Source organism: Acartia tonsa, chromosome 15 (genome assembly GCF_053477335.1).
Source record: "Acartia tonsa isolate MP-2025a chromosome 15, ASM5347733v1, whole genome shotgun sequence".
NCBI lineage: Eukaryota > Metazoa > Arthropoda > Copepoda > Calanoida > Acartiidae > Acartia > Acartia tonsa.
Window position 1 is genome coordinate 24,668,537 of NC_137274.1, and position 17,338 is coordinate 24,685,874.

A 17,338-nucleotide genomic window follows, 5' to 3' on the forward strand; every position below is an offset into this window, starting at 1 on the left:
TTAATGAAATCTTCCAATTTTTAACATGTACAAAACGGCCTGCTTAATTGCTTCAAGATCCATGTTAGATCTATATAGGAAATAAATGTCTATAAACGAGCTCAAGTTTTCCAAGGAATATATGATTAAAACTCATAGTGCTCCAATAATCCATAATAAACTCTCATTGCCCAGAACGATAAGACCCATTATTTTACTTTATTAAAAATAAATTCATTTTTTTCATTTCATGTTGCTATTTACCTTATATTGATGTATTTAATTTCTAATCATAAAAAAGAAAATTTAAATTTATAATATGATAAATTTAAGAAAACTATGTTTTAAAAGAATTCGATTGTGGCGACATTTTGTGTGTTCAAATATTAAACTAAAATTGTAATCATCATCATTAACCCTTTGGTGATGGTAATGTAAAGAAAAAAATATAATTTAAAAAAATCATTTAAATTATTAAATATTTACTTTCTTTTAAATAGTAATGCCAGGTGAGGAAAATAGATTTATTGAGAAATAGATATGCATATAGAAAACTAGCCAATAGGGAGATAATTATATCGAGCCAACTCTAGTGTTATATATATTTGAAACAAATAATAAAATTTTTATATTTTTTTAATATTATGGTTTATGGTTGAACAGAATAAAAACCTAAATTCAAAATCTTATTTTAAACTGTAAGAAAACCATTTAAATATCACATATTTAATAAAAAAAATAAAATATAATTGCAATTAAAATTTGAATAAAGCTTTTTTTTGATTCATTGAATTGTAGTAATTTTTAAAAAAATAATCTGTTCGAAATAAAAGTTAAAGACTAAAACCTAAAAACAAACTAAAAAGTTATATTTTTGATTTTTTGCTATTTTAAATTTTTTTAATAAAAAACAATAGGTATATATTTAAGATTTTTTTCTAGTACCCCTTGTAACCGATTTATATCTGGTGGATATGAACTGGTTTTCTGCCACACTGAAAAATTATGTATCGTATTAAATCCAGTTTTCTACATATATAAAAATTTACAATCATAAGATGAAAACCAGTTTGTTTAGCCCCAAGATGCCAAAGGCAAGGGCTACAAAAACTGGTTTTAATCTTATGATTGTACATTTTTATATTCATATAAAATTGAATATAATACAATGTTACACATGATTTTTCAGTATGGCTGAGAACCGGTTCTGATCAAAGCAATACTGAAAATAACTATTCATACAGCTTAATCTGTCTAGAACCATTGTTTGAGCATACATTGTCTAGATTTGAACAGAAGGTAGGCCAGAATTGGAACTATCAATAGTATTGCAATTGGTAATGCAGCCCATCTACAAATAATGAATAGATAGATAGATTGATAGATAGATCAATAGATAGATGGATAGATAGATCAATGGATAGATAGATCAATAGATAGATTGATAGATATATTGATAGATAGATTGATAGATAGATAGATAGATAGATAGATAGATTGATAGATATATTAATAAATAGATAGATAGATTGATAGATAGATTAATAAATAGATAGATCAATAGATAGATCAATGGATAGATTGATAGATAGATCAATAGATAGATCAATGTATAGATTGATTGATAGAATGATAATAAGATTGATAGATAGATCAATAGATAGATCAATGGATAGATTGATTGATAGATCAATAGATAGATCAATGGATAGATTGATTGATAGATCAATAGATAGATCAATGGATAGATTGATTGATAGAATGATAATAAGATTGATAGATAGATCAATAGATAGATCAATGGATAGATTGATTGATAGAATGATTATAAGCTTGACCAATTAATTGATAGATAGATTGAGGAATAGGAAGAGAGAGATGGGACACTGGCGTTGTTTATTAAACTAGTCCCCAAAGTCTTATATCAATGATTTCTTATTTGTTGGCTCAAGAACTTTGGGGACTTTTAGTCAATTTTGATTGGTGTGTTCAAACATTTCAACCACTAATTGTAATCTACATAAGGAATAATTTTGTGTAAAATCCTTGGTGATGTACATCAATTAGTCAGCCATTGTCCTATCCCCTTAGATCTCTGCAATATAATGTCTGCCAGTTTTCTTTACCTTAGGTCTGAATCTTCTTCCCTTGCCAACTTGAACAACTGTCTCTCATCCAACTCTTCCTCCACTTCATATTTGCTGGCCAAATTTGCATTGTTCATGTTTTGTTCTTGTTCTTCTGGGGGAACAAAATCATCAATGTGGATGAGACGATGGTTAATAAACTTGTGTTTAACCCACCCTTCATAATCTTGGCCAAAAACTCCACTAGAGTTATCCATGTTGTATTCATCACAAATCTGGTTCATTGCTCGTGAAAATCTTTCGGGGTTGTCCCAGTGGGGCCTGCGGATAGTTATGTTGAACACACCCGAAATAAATCCTCCCTCAGATTTTCTGAATCCAATAAATGTTATGTTGGGCTTCAGGTGGGGCTCAAACTCAGATGCTCTTACTAGAAGTGGAACTTCATCTTGAATAGATTTCATCCAGGTCTTGTAAATGCTTGTTCTTTCATTTTGCAGGGCAGCATTCCATGGGTCTGAAGTGGTTGCATAGTAGACAAAGTGCTCTCCAGGATAATAATTGGTCCTCTCGGTGCTGCCAGGTTCATGACCATAATCTTGATACTCCTCAGATACATTCCCACAATTACACCGCGACACATTCACCTCAAATGTCCAGCTATCTGCTGACTTGATAACAACTCCAAAGACAATATTGGAGTCACAGACCTTCTGAATATCGCGTTTGTACCTCATAAGATGTCTCTTTCTTCTGACATTCTGGACTTGCTCATCACTTGTGGCATCAATCAAGGTTGAGTTGTCCGTCTCATTTGTTGGTCGCACAGTTGTGGTGGGTAGTGGGATACAGTCAGGTATACTCAGCCAGTCTTCCCAGGGCTTTGTGGGAGGGAGTGTGGTATTAACAGCTTCTGTAGTCACTGTTGTAGGAGCCTTTGTTGTGGGAGGAGCAGTTGTTGGGGCTGCTGCAGTAGTTTCACTTCCACTACCTTCAGTATTTCCACTACCTTCAGCACTGCCACTTCCTTCAGCACTGCCACTTCCTTCAGTATTCCTTTTAATTCTGGCAGAAATTGCTCTTCTTTTTCTGGCAACTCCTCCTCCTGATCCTTCTGTACCTGCTCCAGTTGCTCCTGACCCCTCAGCTGACTCTTGTGGTGCTGCTTCAGTCACTTCTGACCCCTCATTTGACTCCTGAGTTAATGGATTTATTATTACTTGAATCTTACACTAGATTTTCATGTTCTGTAAAAAAGTGAATTCTGTAGCTGGCTAAAATAACAATCTCCCCCATTCCCTCCCTTCCATTTTGAATAAACATCCCAACCAATAAATGCCAGGGGAAATTTCAACCAAAATTAATGATAATTTTTCTTCTGTTATGATATCCACATGGGTAACAATGTAAAAAGACTCTGGGTACCAGCGTAATAAATCTTTGGGTACCAATTTAAGAAGACTTTGGGTACCAATGTAATAAGACTTTGGGTACCAATTTAAGAAGACTTTGGGTACCAATGTAATAAGACTTTGGGTACCAATTTAAGAAGACTTTAGGTACCAATGTAATAAGACTTTGGTTACCAATGTAATAAGACTTTGGGTACAATATAATAAGACTTTGGGTACCAATGTAATAAAAATTTTGGTACCAATGTAATATGAATTTGGGTACCAATGTAATAAGACTTTGGGTACCAATGTAATAAGACTTTGGGTACAATGTAATAAGACTTTGGGTACCAATGTAATAAAAATTTTGGTACCAATGTAATAAGACTTTGGGTACCAATTTGATAAAAATTTGGGTACCAATGAAATAAAACTTTGGGTACCAATGTAAATTGACTTTGGGTACCAATGTAATAAGAATTTGGGTACCAATGTAATAAGACTTTGGGTACCAATGTAATAAGACTTTGGGTACCAATGTAATAAAACTTTTGGCACCAATGTAATAAGAATTTGGGTACCAATGTAATAAGAATTTGGGTACCAATGTAATAAGACTTTGGGTACCAATGTAATAAGACTTTGGGTACCAATGTAATAAAAATTTGGGTACCAATGTAATAAAACTTTGGGTACCAATGTAATAAGACTTTGGGTACCAATGTAATAAGACTTTGGGTACCAATGTAATTAGAATTTGGGTACCAATGTAATAAGAATTTGGGTACCAATATAATAAGACTTTGTGTACCAATTTAATAGAACTACCAGTACCAATGCAAAAAAAAGTTAGGATACCATTTTAATAAGATTTTGGGTACCAATATAATAAGACTTTGGGTACCAATGTAATAAGACTTTGGGTACCAATGTAATAAGAATTTGGGTACCAATATAATATGAATTTGGGTACCAATATAATAAGACTTTGGGTACCAATGTAATAAGACTTTGGGTACCAATTTAAGAAGACTTTGGGTACCAATTTAATAAGACTTTGGGTACCAATTTAATAAGAATTTGGGTACCAATGTAATAAGACTTTGGGTACCAATTTAATAAGACTTTGTGTGCCAATTTAATAAGACTTTGGGTACCAATGTAATAAGACTTTGGGTACCAATATAATAAGACTTTGGATACCAATGTAATAAGACTTTGGGTACCAATATAATAAGACTTTGGGTACCAATGTAATAAGAATTTGGGTACCAATTTAATAAGACTTTGGGTACCAATATAATAAGACTTTGGGTACCAATTTAATAGAACTACCGATACCAATGCAAAAAAGAGTTTGGATACCAATTTAATAAAATTTTGGGTACCAATGTAATACATCCATTCCTGAGGAGCTGCTGCAGTTGTTGCCACCTGGTCACCAGAAGTTGTTGCTGCAGCTGCCTGTCCAGCAACTGTCGATTCTTGGGGGGCCTAAATATTTTTACCAAATTGTTATGCAACTGATTAATATCTGGTGGATTAGAACCAGTTCTAGCATCATATTATATCCAGTTTTTTATGAATATAAAAATGTACAATCATAAGATTAAAATCAGTTTTTTTTATCAGGTGCCTTTGGCATCTCAGGCCTAAGCAAACATAGCAACAGTTGGTAATATCATTAACATCTTTAGTATAGCAAGGGTTGGTGAGACTCAAACCCAACACCCAACTAACAAGCAACTAATGCAAATAATCCTACCTGGGAAGCTGTAGTGACTGCACTAGGGTCACAGAAGGGAACCTCCTTTCTAATCTCATCATCCAGAGTATCCAGAAACTTTTTCTGAGCAGTTAGAACAGTTTCTATAACAGTAACCAGATCATTAAGCTCCTGAGCTTTTCCCAAGCATTGACTTGTCCGTACATCAAGATCATACACTTGACCAACTTTGACCTCATTGTCTTCAATGTTCATCACAAAGTCTTCGATTGTTTTAGAGTTGTCGAGTATGGCGTTTGTCATGGTTAATATCTGAGCACATTCAGCTGGCACTTCCCGCTTTCTTCTTGCTGAAGCTGCAACCGTTGTCTCAACAGCTGTGGTTGCTGCTTCTGTTGTATCACCTAAATGAACAATTGTTAAGAAATTGACAACAGATCTTAAGGGATAAGACAATGGATAAAAAAATTTAGGGTACAGTCTAATGTTCCCTGCATTTTTTTCTAGGGGCATTTTCTCTTTTCAAAATAGTTAAAACCTTCCCAGGACCTATAAGAAGCTAGGCTGTAAATAATAACTATATGAGTTCAGCAATGAGCAAGATTATTAGGTACAAACAGACAATATCGCAGACATCCTGTTACGTTTATATCAGGAAATACCTGAGGGGGCAGCTGTTGCTTGTGCTTCTCCTCCAGCACTTGCTTCTCCTCCAGCTCTGGCTCCTCCTCCAGCACTGGCCACTGTTGTTACTTGCTCTGCAGGTTCCTCAAATACAGAGTTCTTGATGATAGTCCTTATACACTTGATATCCTCTCTAAATGCTATGTGTCTGGTAAGATTAGCAACATAAACTTCTCCGGTACCATTGTTGACATCATACTTTTCAGCAATTTCTTTGATGGATGCATCTGCGGGTGCGGCACAGCCAGAGAACATCCAGTGAATATCCACCGTCTTGTTGTCAAACACAAGTTTGGCCCAATCAGGGCAGTGCTCCTCAATGTTGAGGCGGGAATATGGGGTGGGCAGTTCATTCAGCTGGTATTCCAGACATTCGTCAAATCTACAGTGGCATTCTTCCTTGCCCTCTTTTACTTCTTCCTCATATTTTCTTATTGCTGACTTTGGACAAATAGGGTGTTCTGTTGTAGTAGTAGTAGTTGTTGTTGTGGTCGTGGTGATTTCATAACATTCATGATATTTTATGCTTGACTGTTTGAAAGTTCCATTACCCAAGCACTTCATACGTATAAATCTTGCAGGCATGGTGTAATTTACTTTCTTGCACTTGAAAGCGATAAACTCATTTTCAAGATATTGAATTTCAAATGAGTTTTCATCTGCCTCACGCTTTCTCCGGCTGCCTGCTGCTGCAGTTGTAGTCTCTGCGGCTGCAGTTGTTTCAGCAGCTGCATTTGTTTCTGCATTTGTTTCTCCTCCAGTGTTAGTTTCTCCTCCAGTATTTGTTTCTCCTCCAGTATTTGTTTCCCCTCCAGTGTTTGTTTCTCCTCCAGCATTGGTTTCTCCTGGAGCATTAGTTGCAGCAGGGGCTGAGGTTACAGCAGCTGTTGTCTGTGCTGCGGCTGCAGCCTATGTTTAGAAAGTCAGTAAAGATGGAATATATGAAACAGTATACATGTAAGTAAATGGCTACTAGTTCTTTAAAAATTGATAGACTATTGTTGTTGTGCTGACAGCTATAGAGACTTAAGTGTATTTTGATTGGTTAGTTTATTAAGTTCAGGGATAAGGGATAGGAAACCTGGCCATATATATTAGGTCATGGCCTAGTTTTCAAAGGGATAATGCAACTTTTACCATTTCCTAATTAAATGACTTCATTGGCGAACGGCTCCTATTGGCTACCCCCCTAAACCAATAGTGTTTGGTAATTTGTGCTTGTTTTGTACCAACCAATAGGCAATTAACGGATGGCAATATAAAAAACGGGGCAATGTGCACATTTTAGAACAGTTAGGGAGTTATCCTACGAATAGATTGGGTGGGATAAGGCAAATGTTATGTACAGCATATTTAAGTAATCAATTAGAATAAGGTCTCTGTCATGGATAAGATGATGGCCAATAAATTGATGTACATCCCCAATTAAATACACAGAATTACCCCTTATGTAGATTAAAATTAGTGGTTGAAACGTTTGAACACTCAACTTAAATAGCCATTCAATCAAAATTTACTAAAGTCCCTAAAGTTGGTAAATAATAAGAAAACATAATTTAAAACTTTTTGATTACTGTAATAAACAGCCCATTGTCCAATCTTCATAATGGTAGCAAAGGAAGAATGTAGATACGTAAATGCAGCACATAAAAATTTCATGACTTTTTTCCTTCATTTTCTCAGCAATTTCATCCATGGTTAAACATTCATCCTCAGTCAAGAAATAACAATGGATGTATTCATCCTTGAAATCTTAAAGATGGTTCACAATACTTTAATACAGACATCATGACATGCTTTTCCAATTTGGGCTGGCAATCCGAATCTGAAATCTACAATCTGCACAATTTTTAGACCCATTTTGGACCAAGAATCCAAATCCATAATTCAAATTGCAGATTCTGATTGTTAATTTTTATGCCCCAGTCCCAATATCGTGAAAAGTGGCCACTAATCCCAATTATTATCCCTTTATATTCCTGAGTTTTATATATTTATATATAGTATAGTATCATAGACAGCTTTCCGTTGACATTGTGCGGATAGTGTAGGACTGAGAACAGGTTATAAATCAGCGGATTGTATGCGGATTTATAAAGTATTGTTTCCTGCTGGAATATTTGCTTCTGCAGAACTTGGATCGCATATTGCCACACATTTTGGCCAATCAGAGGGGGACAGAAAACCTTCAATGTCATTATCTATTATTTGGGGTGAGAAACTAACGCAACTTTTCTTATTTTGGCTATTTTAATGCTTTTTGGGGTAGGATATTACCTATTATTTGGCAGAGAGGGAGGGGACAACAGGCTGTTTATTACATTAGTCCCTAAAGTTTAATGTCTTTAGTTATGACGCTGTGTTGGATCGAGATTAGAACCTATCAACTCTGCGACAACAAGCAGATGTGCTACATGTTGAGCGACCAGGACTATATATAGATAATGTTAATGTACCATTTTAACGTCTGTGTTGGACCGAGATTCAAACCTATAAACTCCACAACAACAAGTGGATGTGCTACATGTTAAGTGACAATTTGGGGTAACCAGGACTATATATAGATAATGTTGATGTACCATTTTTACGCCTGTGTTGGACCGAGATTCGAACCTATCACCACTCCGCGATGACAAGCGGATGTGCTACATGTTGAGCGACAATTTGGGGTAACCAGGACCATATATAGATAATGTTCCTGTTTCTGAGCAGGTGATGTTGATTGTACTGTTTCCATCCACCATAATTGTATTCTCAGCACACTCAAAGGTTATCTTAATAATAGTTATTTGAGCATTGTATTATAAACAGCTTTTCACGGATATAAAATGTACAATTATAAGATTAAAACCAGTTTTTTTTTTAGCCCAATGAGGCAGAGGGCGCGGGTTAAACAAACTGGTTTTAATCTTATGATTGTACATTACCATATTTGTAGAAAACTGGATATATTACACAATGCTAGACATAATTTTTCAGTATGGCTGAGAACCGGTTCTAAACCACCAGATATTAATCCTCAATTTTACTTTAGTCCCAAAAGTTTATTAATGTTTTCTTATTCGTTAGCTCAACAACTTTGGGTACTTTAATAGAATTTTGATTGGTTTGTTTATTAAGTTAAGTGTCCAAAAGTTCCAACAGCTAATTGTAGTCTTCAGGTGGGTTAATTTTGTGAATCATCATTGGATATGTACATCAATTTATCAGCCATTGTCGTATCCCTTAAGATGGCTCTTCGAAATCGAACGCAATTGTAGTTCGAAAGTAATTTGATTTTCTTGCTGGGATATGGATATAAGAACCCTACAGTCAACAAAACAACAATCTTACCTCCATATTTTCATAAATAAGATCAGACTTGTTATTCCTAAGAACCAAGTTTAAAGATGGGTCTGCCAAACGGACAGTGTCAATTTTAGTGCAATTCTTAAAAGGGTTAATAAACAAGGAAATAAACAAGGATGACAACATCCATAAGTAACAAAGCACAAAAAATCAGAGCATGTGTTGAAATAAAGAGGGAAAAATCACAAAACCTTTCTCACACTTTTTTTTTAAATTTCTATTTGTATGATGACTGATAGACTGACGGTCAAAGTGAATTATATTCTGTATACTTATAACAAAAAAATTTAAATCAGACCAAAAACACCAGAGATATATGAAATATGTAAGAAATAAAAAAAAACTACTTGTTATTTTTTCTAGAGACGATTTCTCATCCGAGGGTGGTGGTATCCTCCTCAAAATAGGTAAAAACCTTCCCAGGACCTATGAGAAGCTATATTGGAAATAAGAACCATATCGGTTCAGCAGTATTGTATTACTCATTTGCCACTCCTTGTATGTCATAGAGGAACACAGTAATAGTGTCTGACTAATTATGACGTAACAATAAAAATTAGCCAATAAGAGGCCACTATAAATTTTACCATTGGTCAATAACGGCCTCTCATTGGCTAATTTTTTTTGTTACGTCATAATCAGTCAGACACTATTACTGTGTTCGTCATAGAGGGAATCTGTTGCGGTTCATGGTATAATGTTCATAGGATCGATTAGTTTGAATAAATTTATGAACTTTTAAGACTTTATACTGCCTTACAAAGTATAAGATATATGTTCAACCATTTGGCCGCTATCAGCATTTAAAAATAGTAGATATAGTGCCCCGGCAAAATGTCACCACTTTTGGCCTACCTATTCTATTGATGTCATAGTAGAGGGAAAGAGAAAGTGAAGGGTCAAAGAAACCCCCTAGAAAAGAGATGGGGTATGGGGTATTTCCTGACGACAATAGAACAGGTAGGCCAAAAGCAGTGACAAATATCCCACTTTACTCGGGCACTATAGACAGCTATAATTTTTGCAAATAATCGATCTCAGGAACATTTTACAAAATGATTTTCACTGAACAAGGATGACAACATCCATAAAAGCAAAGCACTAAAACGGTAGGACAAACGGACAATAACACTTGTATAGTGTCTAAACTGAATAATCAGAATATAAAAGTATAAGAGTCGAAGCAAAATTGTAAGTAAATTTGTTGAAAAATTGTTTGATACAGGATAATGTTTTTTGACATACTTACACTTTTAGGACTTGATTATAGGGTTGCTTCGCTTATAATATTGTTCTTTGTTGTCCTAGGAATCAATATACCAAAAATCAGATCAACAGGATAATTAGATCACATAAAAATTTGTTGTTAAAAAAGTAGAAAAATATACATGTTTAAAATGGACGTACGGACATTCTGGTAATGATTATAGAGTTGCTAGACTTTCTAAATCGTATCTAACTACTACAGGAATCATCGTGTAAAGTTTGAAATTGATAGCACAATTCTAACATGCCTAAATTAACAAATAAAAGCTATCTATTTTGGACGGACGGACGAACCGACCCTAATTATAGAAAAGCTTCGCTTTTAAAGAAGTAAGTTGGACACTAAAATGTGACAAGCCTGGAGTTGGCCAATCCTGGCACTGTGAGATGCATATAGGCCATTCTTCAACCTGGTTTAGGACAACAACATTAATTATATAAGTTTGGGTACCAGTTTGGGTACCATTCTAATGTATAAGTTTGGGTACCATTATAATTATATAAGTTTGGGTACCATTCTAATGAATAAGTTTGGGTACCATTCTAATTACAGGACTAGTAAATACCCAATTGGTTTCAGTGGTTACTGAGATCTTAAGCTTCAGACAGACAGACAAACGGACATACGGACAGATGGAAAGATGGACAGGCGGATAGACAGACAGACAAACAGATTGACAGAAAGACAGATGGACAAAGAGACAGAAATCCTGTTACTTTAATTTAGGGATATTAAGTTGTTGTTCTTCCTTGTCAAAATTGATGAACTGTTGCACAGGTACAGTTGCTTCTCTCTTCTTTCTTAAACCTAAACATATCCGCTGGATTAGAACCGGTTCTAAGCATGCTATCCGCATAATATCCGCGGAAAGCTGTCTATAATACGATACGATAATTAAAAACACAAACAAGGAGCAATATATTTCCAGTATGGCTTCCAAACCAATTAATATCTGGTGGATTAGAACCAGTTCTAAGCCATACTGAAAAATCATGTATCGTATTGTATTACATCCAGTTTTCTGCGAATATAAAATGTACAATCAAAATATTAAAACCAGTTTTGTTAGCCCATACCTTCTGCATCTCAATGCTAACTAAACCGGTTTTAATCTTATATGACTTACTAGCGCGTACATCCCTAGAGGCCTCTAGGGGCACTAAAGAGAATGTTAGGTTGACCATTCACTTTCAATTTTAGTTTTTAAAAGAAAATTTAAAGATTATGTTTTCTTAGTTTTTTTTTATGGAGTGGTTTTCCCTTGGGACGATTTCTCTTTGGAGGGCGAATATATCCTTTCCTGGACCTATGAGAGGCTTCTCTGTAAAGGAGAACATTCAGTAAACCAGCAAAAATTTACTGTAACTTGATTTTGTGAGAATTGTTGAATTAATTGTTTTCTTTTAAGATTAATTATCTTATGAAAACTTCAAAAATTAACCTGTAAGTCTAGTAGGATAATATCAACATATTAATACGACATCATTGCTTTTTACTAAGATTAAAATATATATCTATTTTTACAATAAACTTATTCTGAATAATTTGATTAACAATTAATTATATTAACAAACAAAATAAAATATAAACTTCTTACAAAATAATAAATAAGTTACTGAAATATAATTATTTTTATCCAAATATATATACTTAACAATTATAACAGGACATCTTTTAGTGTTTTTTAGAACTAAAACTTATCCAAAAAAACAGGTGTTAAAATTATTGATTTTTTTATATGAACTTTTTTTGCCAAAAATACAATTGAAAAAAACATGTTTTAAGAGCAAAGCATTTAATTATTATGGCCCTTACGTCCGTCCGTTGCACATAATAGTTATCTGTTAAAAATGCCCTATCAACTTCAAACTTTGCATAATGATACTGTTTAGTATTTTTAAGTTTGACAACATTTTTCTGTATAATATCTTTATCCTAATCATCTGATATTTGAAATATTGATTCCTTGAACAACAATGTACAATATTATAAAAGAAGCTGTTTCATAATCAAGTCCTAAAATGTAAGTATGTCTTTAAACAGTATCTTGTAATGTATCTACCAGTTTTTATGTTCATTTGCCCTACCGAGCAAATTCAGAGCTTCGGTTTTATGGATAATGTCATCATTGTTATAATATAATATAATATAAACAGAATAATATAAACAGATGTCTAACACTAGCAGTGGGGTGCGAACCGAAGGGTGCACTTGGGGCGATTGCCCCCCCCGTAGCTCCCAAAATGCCCCCCTCCTTACCCCCCCCCCCCTTGCCAACGCAAGATCTTTCACTACAGACAAAAAAAGCACAAAGCTTTATAGAAAATATGTCGAAAAAATTACTCTCTTTTTGCACCTGTATTAACTCCTTCAATATTAGCAACAGTAGTAACTGCATCAACTAAACCAGCCCCACTTCCTTCAACTACGACACCACCAACTGAAATTGATAATAAAAATGAAATCTTGTCAATCAAACTTTCTCTCTCTCAATCTGTCTTTTAATCTACATGACTATCTATTTCTCTGTCTGTCTGTTTCTTTGTCTTTCAAATTGTTTATCTAGAATGTATCTTTCTGTCTATATGTATGCCTCTCTATTTCTGTCTCTTTATCTCTATCTCTCTTTCTCTCTCTCTCTCTCTCTCTCTTTCTCTCTCTCTCTCTTTCTCTCTCTCTCTCTTTCTCTCTCTCTCTCTCTCTCTCTCTCTCTCTCTCTCTCTCTCTCTCTCTCTCTCTCTCTCTCTCTCGCTCTCTCTCTCTTCTCTCCCTTCTCTCTCTCTCTCTCTCTATCTAAATGTCTCTTTTATTTCTTTCTTTGTCTTTCCCTCTATCTATCTGTCTCTCTATCTGTATGTCTCTATCTGTCTATCTGTCTTTCTGTAAATCTATCTATCTGTCTGTCTATTAGTATATCTCCAAATGTCTATCTCTATATCTTTTTGTCTCTCTCTCTCTCTCTTTATCTCTATCTACCTTTTTCTTTATCTCTCTTTATCTATATCTATCTATCTATCTTTCCCTTTAACTGTCCATCAATCTATATTTCTGTAAATCTATACATCTGTCTGTCTCTCTGTCTTTTTGTAAATCTATCCGTCTATATCTCTATCTGTCTTTAAATCTTCTCTTTATCTTTCTGTACCTCTTTATGTCTGTCTCTTTATCTAAATGTGTCTTTTTATTTCTTTGTCTTTCCCTTTATCTATCTGTCTCTCTATCTGTATGTCTCTATCTATATGTCTTTATCTGTCTTTAAATCTAACTGTCTGTCTGTCAATCAGTATGTCTCAAATCTATATCTCTCTATATCTTCCTTTCTCTTTACCTGTTTGTCTCTAAATCTCTCTCTTAAATCTCTCTCTCTCTCTCTCTCTCTCTCTCTCTCTCTCTCTCTCTCTCTCTATATCTACCTTTTTCTCTATCTCTCTTTATGTAAATCTGTCTGTATATTTATCCTACTTACATCTGTCCATAAATATGTCTATATGTCTCTCTCTATAAGTACCTAGAATTGAATTAAAATACCAGAGAGGTTTTACTCCACACATGAATTGATAACAAAACTGACATATAGATACAGTGAGTTGGACAGTAAATAGTCAGAAGAATATTAAAAAAAACAGCCATGTCTCTCAAATAGTGGATACTTAATAAACATTTCCTTGGAATGGCAAAAAGTATCTTAGCTACCTAACTTGTAACCTCATAAGGGCAGGATTCTCCTTAAATTTTTAAGGAATCAGCAAGATAATCCAGAGCACCATCTGCTTGTAATACTCTAACACCCAAGGATATTAGGTTAAGAAACATCCAACAGACATCCAACTCTTATAGCAGGACCTTTGTCTGAGAAGTCCTAACTGTGCATGTTAATGGGCCAGGGCATTCCCTCTTCTCTAACTATTACTACAGCAGTAGTAGGAACCATTATTAACATCTTTAGTTATGATGTGGTGTCGGGCCTGATCACCATTACTACATGTGCTACATGGTTGTGGTTACTTACCCTGTGCAGAAGGAGTTGTGACAGCAACTGTTGTTGGTTGCGGAGCTGTGGTGGGTGGCACATACACAGGACACTTGAGCTCCACAGCTTTACCTCTACCATCGCTCAGCACACCGGAGGGATCAGCGCAGGTGTAGTACAGAATATCATTCTCCTTTACTTTGGTTTTCAACGCAGGGTCCCCGTTGTCGTCAGTTCCTTCTGTTGTTCCCACAGGATATGCCAGCTTACTTTCTACCGGCGGCAGGGGAGCGGTAAGACACAAGTTGGGCGCAATACAATTATCTCTAGTTGGCCACTCAGGCAGGTCAAATGTTCCATCTGGACCACACATAACGTTAAACTTTAAATCTCCATCAGGGTCAACATATGCGGCAGATGAGTCAAGAATTTCATTGAAAGCCTTGCATTCATAGTAGATGGGTAAGCCAACAGGAACTGAAACTGGGTCAGATTCTCCAAGCATTGTCAGGTAAGGTGGCGGAGTTAGGCGCAGCTTAGCACGAGCATCCACCACACATTCACTCACTGTAGAGTTTTCCTGTGTGAAGCCAAGGTCCTGAAGAGTAGTTTTGTTTTCCCCAAACTCATACTTATCAACTCCGGCAAGTGTGTCATTGTTGATCCATATTTCAGTTTCAAAAGCAGTTGTTGCACTACGTTTCTTTCTGCTGCTGCCAGCTGGATCTGCTGCCAAAGCAGATGACTGGAAAGCCCTGAGGACCCACACTCCAGCATAGTAGGGAATCTCCTGGTAGATTGAATTCAAATCAAGCTCAACCTCAGTCTTGACTGTGAGGAATGCCTGGCTGGTAATGTCCAGCAGCCCATCGTCCCAAGCACGTGCTGAGGAGAATTCTTTTCTCACTTTCTGAATGCTGGTTGAGTCACAAATACACAAACCTCCATCACCTAAGATAAAGATGTAATATACACGGTATTCCGTAAAATAATACACTACTTTTATTCCAAGACAAAGATGACAATTTACAAGAACTTCAAAGCCTTTTATGTATATTTTTGCGGAGGGTGGCGATGGGGAGTTTAAATATTGCACAAAGCCAGCCAAAAAAAGTTTATATAGATGGTTTAGAGTTTAGGAGTGGGAGATAAGAAGCAACTCCCTTTACTCTTGTTGGTCATTGCATTCAAAAGTGGCAAAGCACATATAGCTATTAAAACACTGCAAATAACACACAAAAGAATAAAGTAAGTATAATGTTATATCCCCCCCCCCACTTTGAGAATAAAGAAATAAACCTGATCCTGGTCTTGTTACTTTGATACCGTACACTTTGGTAGGTGGTAGCAGGATATCATTCATATCCGTTACCTAAAATTTCCAGAGATTCTTTTACATATTTGATCAGAGTTGCAAATACAGAAAGAAAAAATGATTTTATATTTATATTCTTATAGCATATTCAGGTAGACACACATGTAGATTGTAGATAGACAATCTTATCCTATAGATAGTATTAAATTACTGTCAGAAAGATTTAGCGGTATAATTATGAACCACATCGTGTCATAGTGGAGTGTTGGTGCATGGAGAGGTCTAGAACCCAAAGCAACCTCAAGTCATCATCAAAGTGTTAGATTACCTAATACCCCAATTGCTAGTAAGACGCAATAAACCATGGACTTGAACCTGTATCAGAAAGATAAAATTAAAAAAGAATCTATTCCTTGGGTGGTGGGACAGTAGTTGGCTGGGCAGTTGTTGTGTCTCCATTATCAGCAGCAGCTGTAGTGGTGCCATCTTCACTCCTGACATTCAATAACATCTATTATGGTATTACCCATTACCTCGTAAGGGTGGGATTTTCCTTCAATTTAAGTGATCATCTAGAGAATCAAGAGCATCATCCACATTTAATGGGATGCAATACTAACACCCAAGGATATAAGGTTAAGTAACATCCATCAGACAGCCAACCCTTTAATTGCATGACCTTTGTCTGAGAAGTCCTAACTGTGCATAGTTGTGAGTTGCGGCTGTTTATAGGCCAAGGCATTCTCCTTACTCTTACTATTTGTTGCGCACCTGACAAGGCATCATATATATGTAGCATCATGCTCATTATGAAATCAACAACAACATTACAAAAAGGAAATTATAATGTTCTTATAATTTATTTGATGTTATCTGCTAGTAATAAAATTTTTTTGGGGGGGAGGGTTTAGTCAACCCCCCTTTTTTATTTTGGTATAAAAGAAATTTTTTTTTTGTGGGGAGATATTTTTCATTTTTTTTTTGAGGGGTTTTGGGTGTCACACCCCCCAAGAAAATAGCCTTAAAACAACACCAGACCGGTAGGTATATTCCCTAAAGAGTAGAATCCGGTTCATTGGTTATCAACATTTGTGGGACACACAGAAGGACAGACAGACATCATTCTACTTTGTATTATAGATGATTAAAGTCAATTGTTAAGATTATCATTATAGATGAAATTCCTTTTCTTTCTTCTTACAGAAGCTCCACCTCCACTTTCTAGTTTATTCAATGCAAAATCAATTGTACATATCATTATCAAAAAAATGATTGGGTATAGTCACTTTTGTGACAATGCCTCTTATGCGGCGTTTTGTCGTATTTTCACAGTAGCTTTACTCCTATTTCTAGCACCTGCAGAGAGCTCTAACCTGTGGGGCCAATTGCCTAACCCTGAGGGGCAATCACCTAACCTAACCTAACAACCTATCAAAAGCTACTGCCAAAATACAACAAACAAATCTTTATAGGCGTTGTCACGAAAGGGACTATACTCAAAAGATTGATAAGGATTGTTATGTAAGTGTGTCAGTTTTAATATATATATAAATTACCTTATACAGGCA

General features: G+C 35.3%; 2 protein-coding genes across 2 annotated transcripts; both read right to left on the minus strand.

Annotated features, from left to right (window-relative positions):
* Nucleotides 1-567: 567 nt before the first annotated feature.
* LOC145307032 (uncharacterized) lies at nucleotides 568-7,730 on the minus strand. The gene is made up of 6 exons (XM_080149370.1): nucleotides 7,644-7,730; nucleotides 5,849-6,779; nucleotides 5,226-5,590; nucleotides 4,826-4,954; nucleotides 2,106-3,262; nucleotides 568-1,330 (listed from the first exon to the last, which is right to left on the minus strand). The coding sequence occupies exons 1-6, from the start codon at nucleotides 7,728-7,730 to the stop codon at nucleotides 1,234-1,236; spliced, it is 2,766 nt and encodes a 921-aa protein (XP_080005496.1). The 3' UTR covers nucleotides 568-1,233.
* A 3,467-nt stretch (nucleotides 7,731-11,197) lies between these two features.
* On the minus strand, nucleotides 11,198-16,260 carry LOC145307033 (uncharacterized). Its single transcript, XM_080149371.1, has 5 exons — nucleotides 16,182-16,260; nucleotides 15,755-15,826; nucleotides 14,495-15,406; nucleotides 12,842-12,925; nucleotides 11,198-11,292 (listed from the first exon to the last, which is right to left on the minus strand). Exons 2-5 carry the CDS (start codon nucleotides 15,816-15,818, stop codon nucleotides 11,198-11,200), a joined length of 1,155 nt encoding a protein of 384 aa, XP_080005497.1. The 5' UTR covers nucleotides 15,819-15,826; nucleotides 16,182-16,260.
* Nucleotides 16,261-17,338: the final 1,078 nt, after the last annotated feature.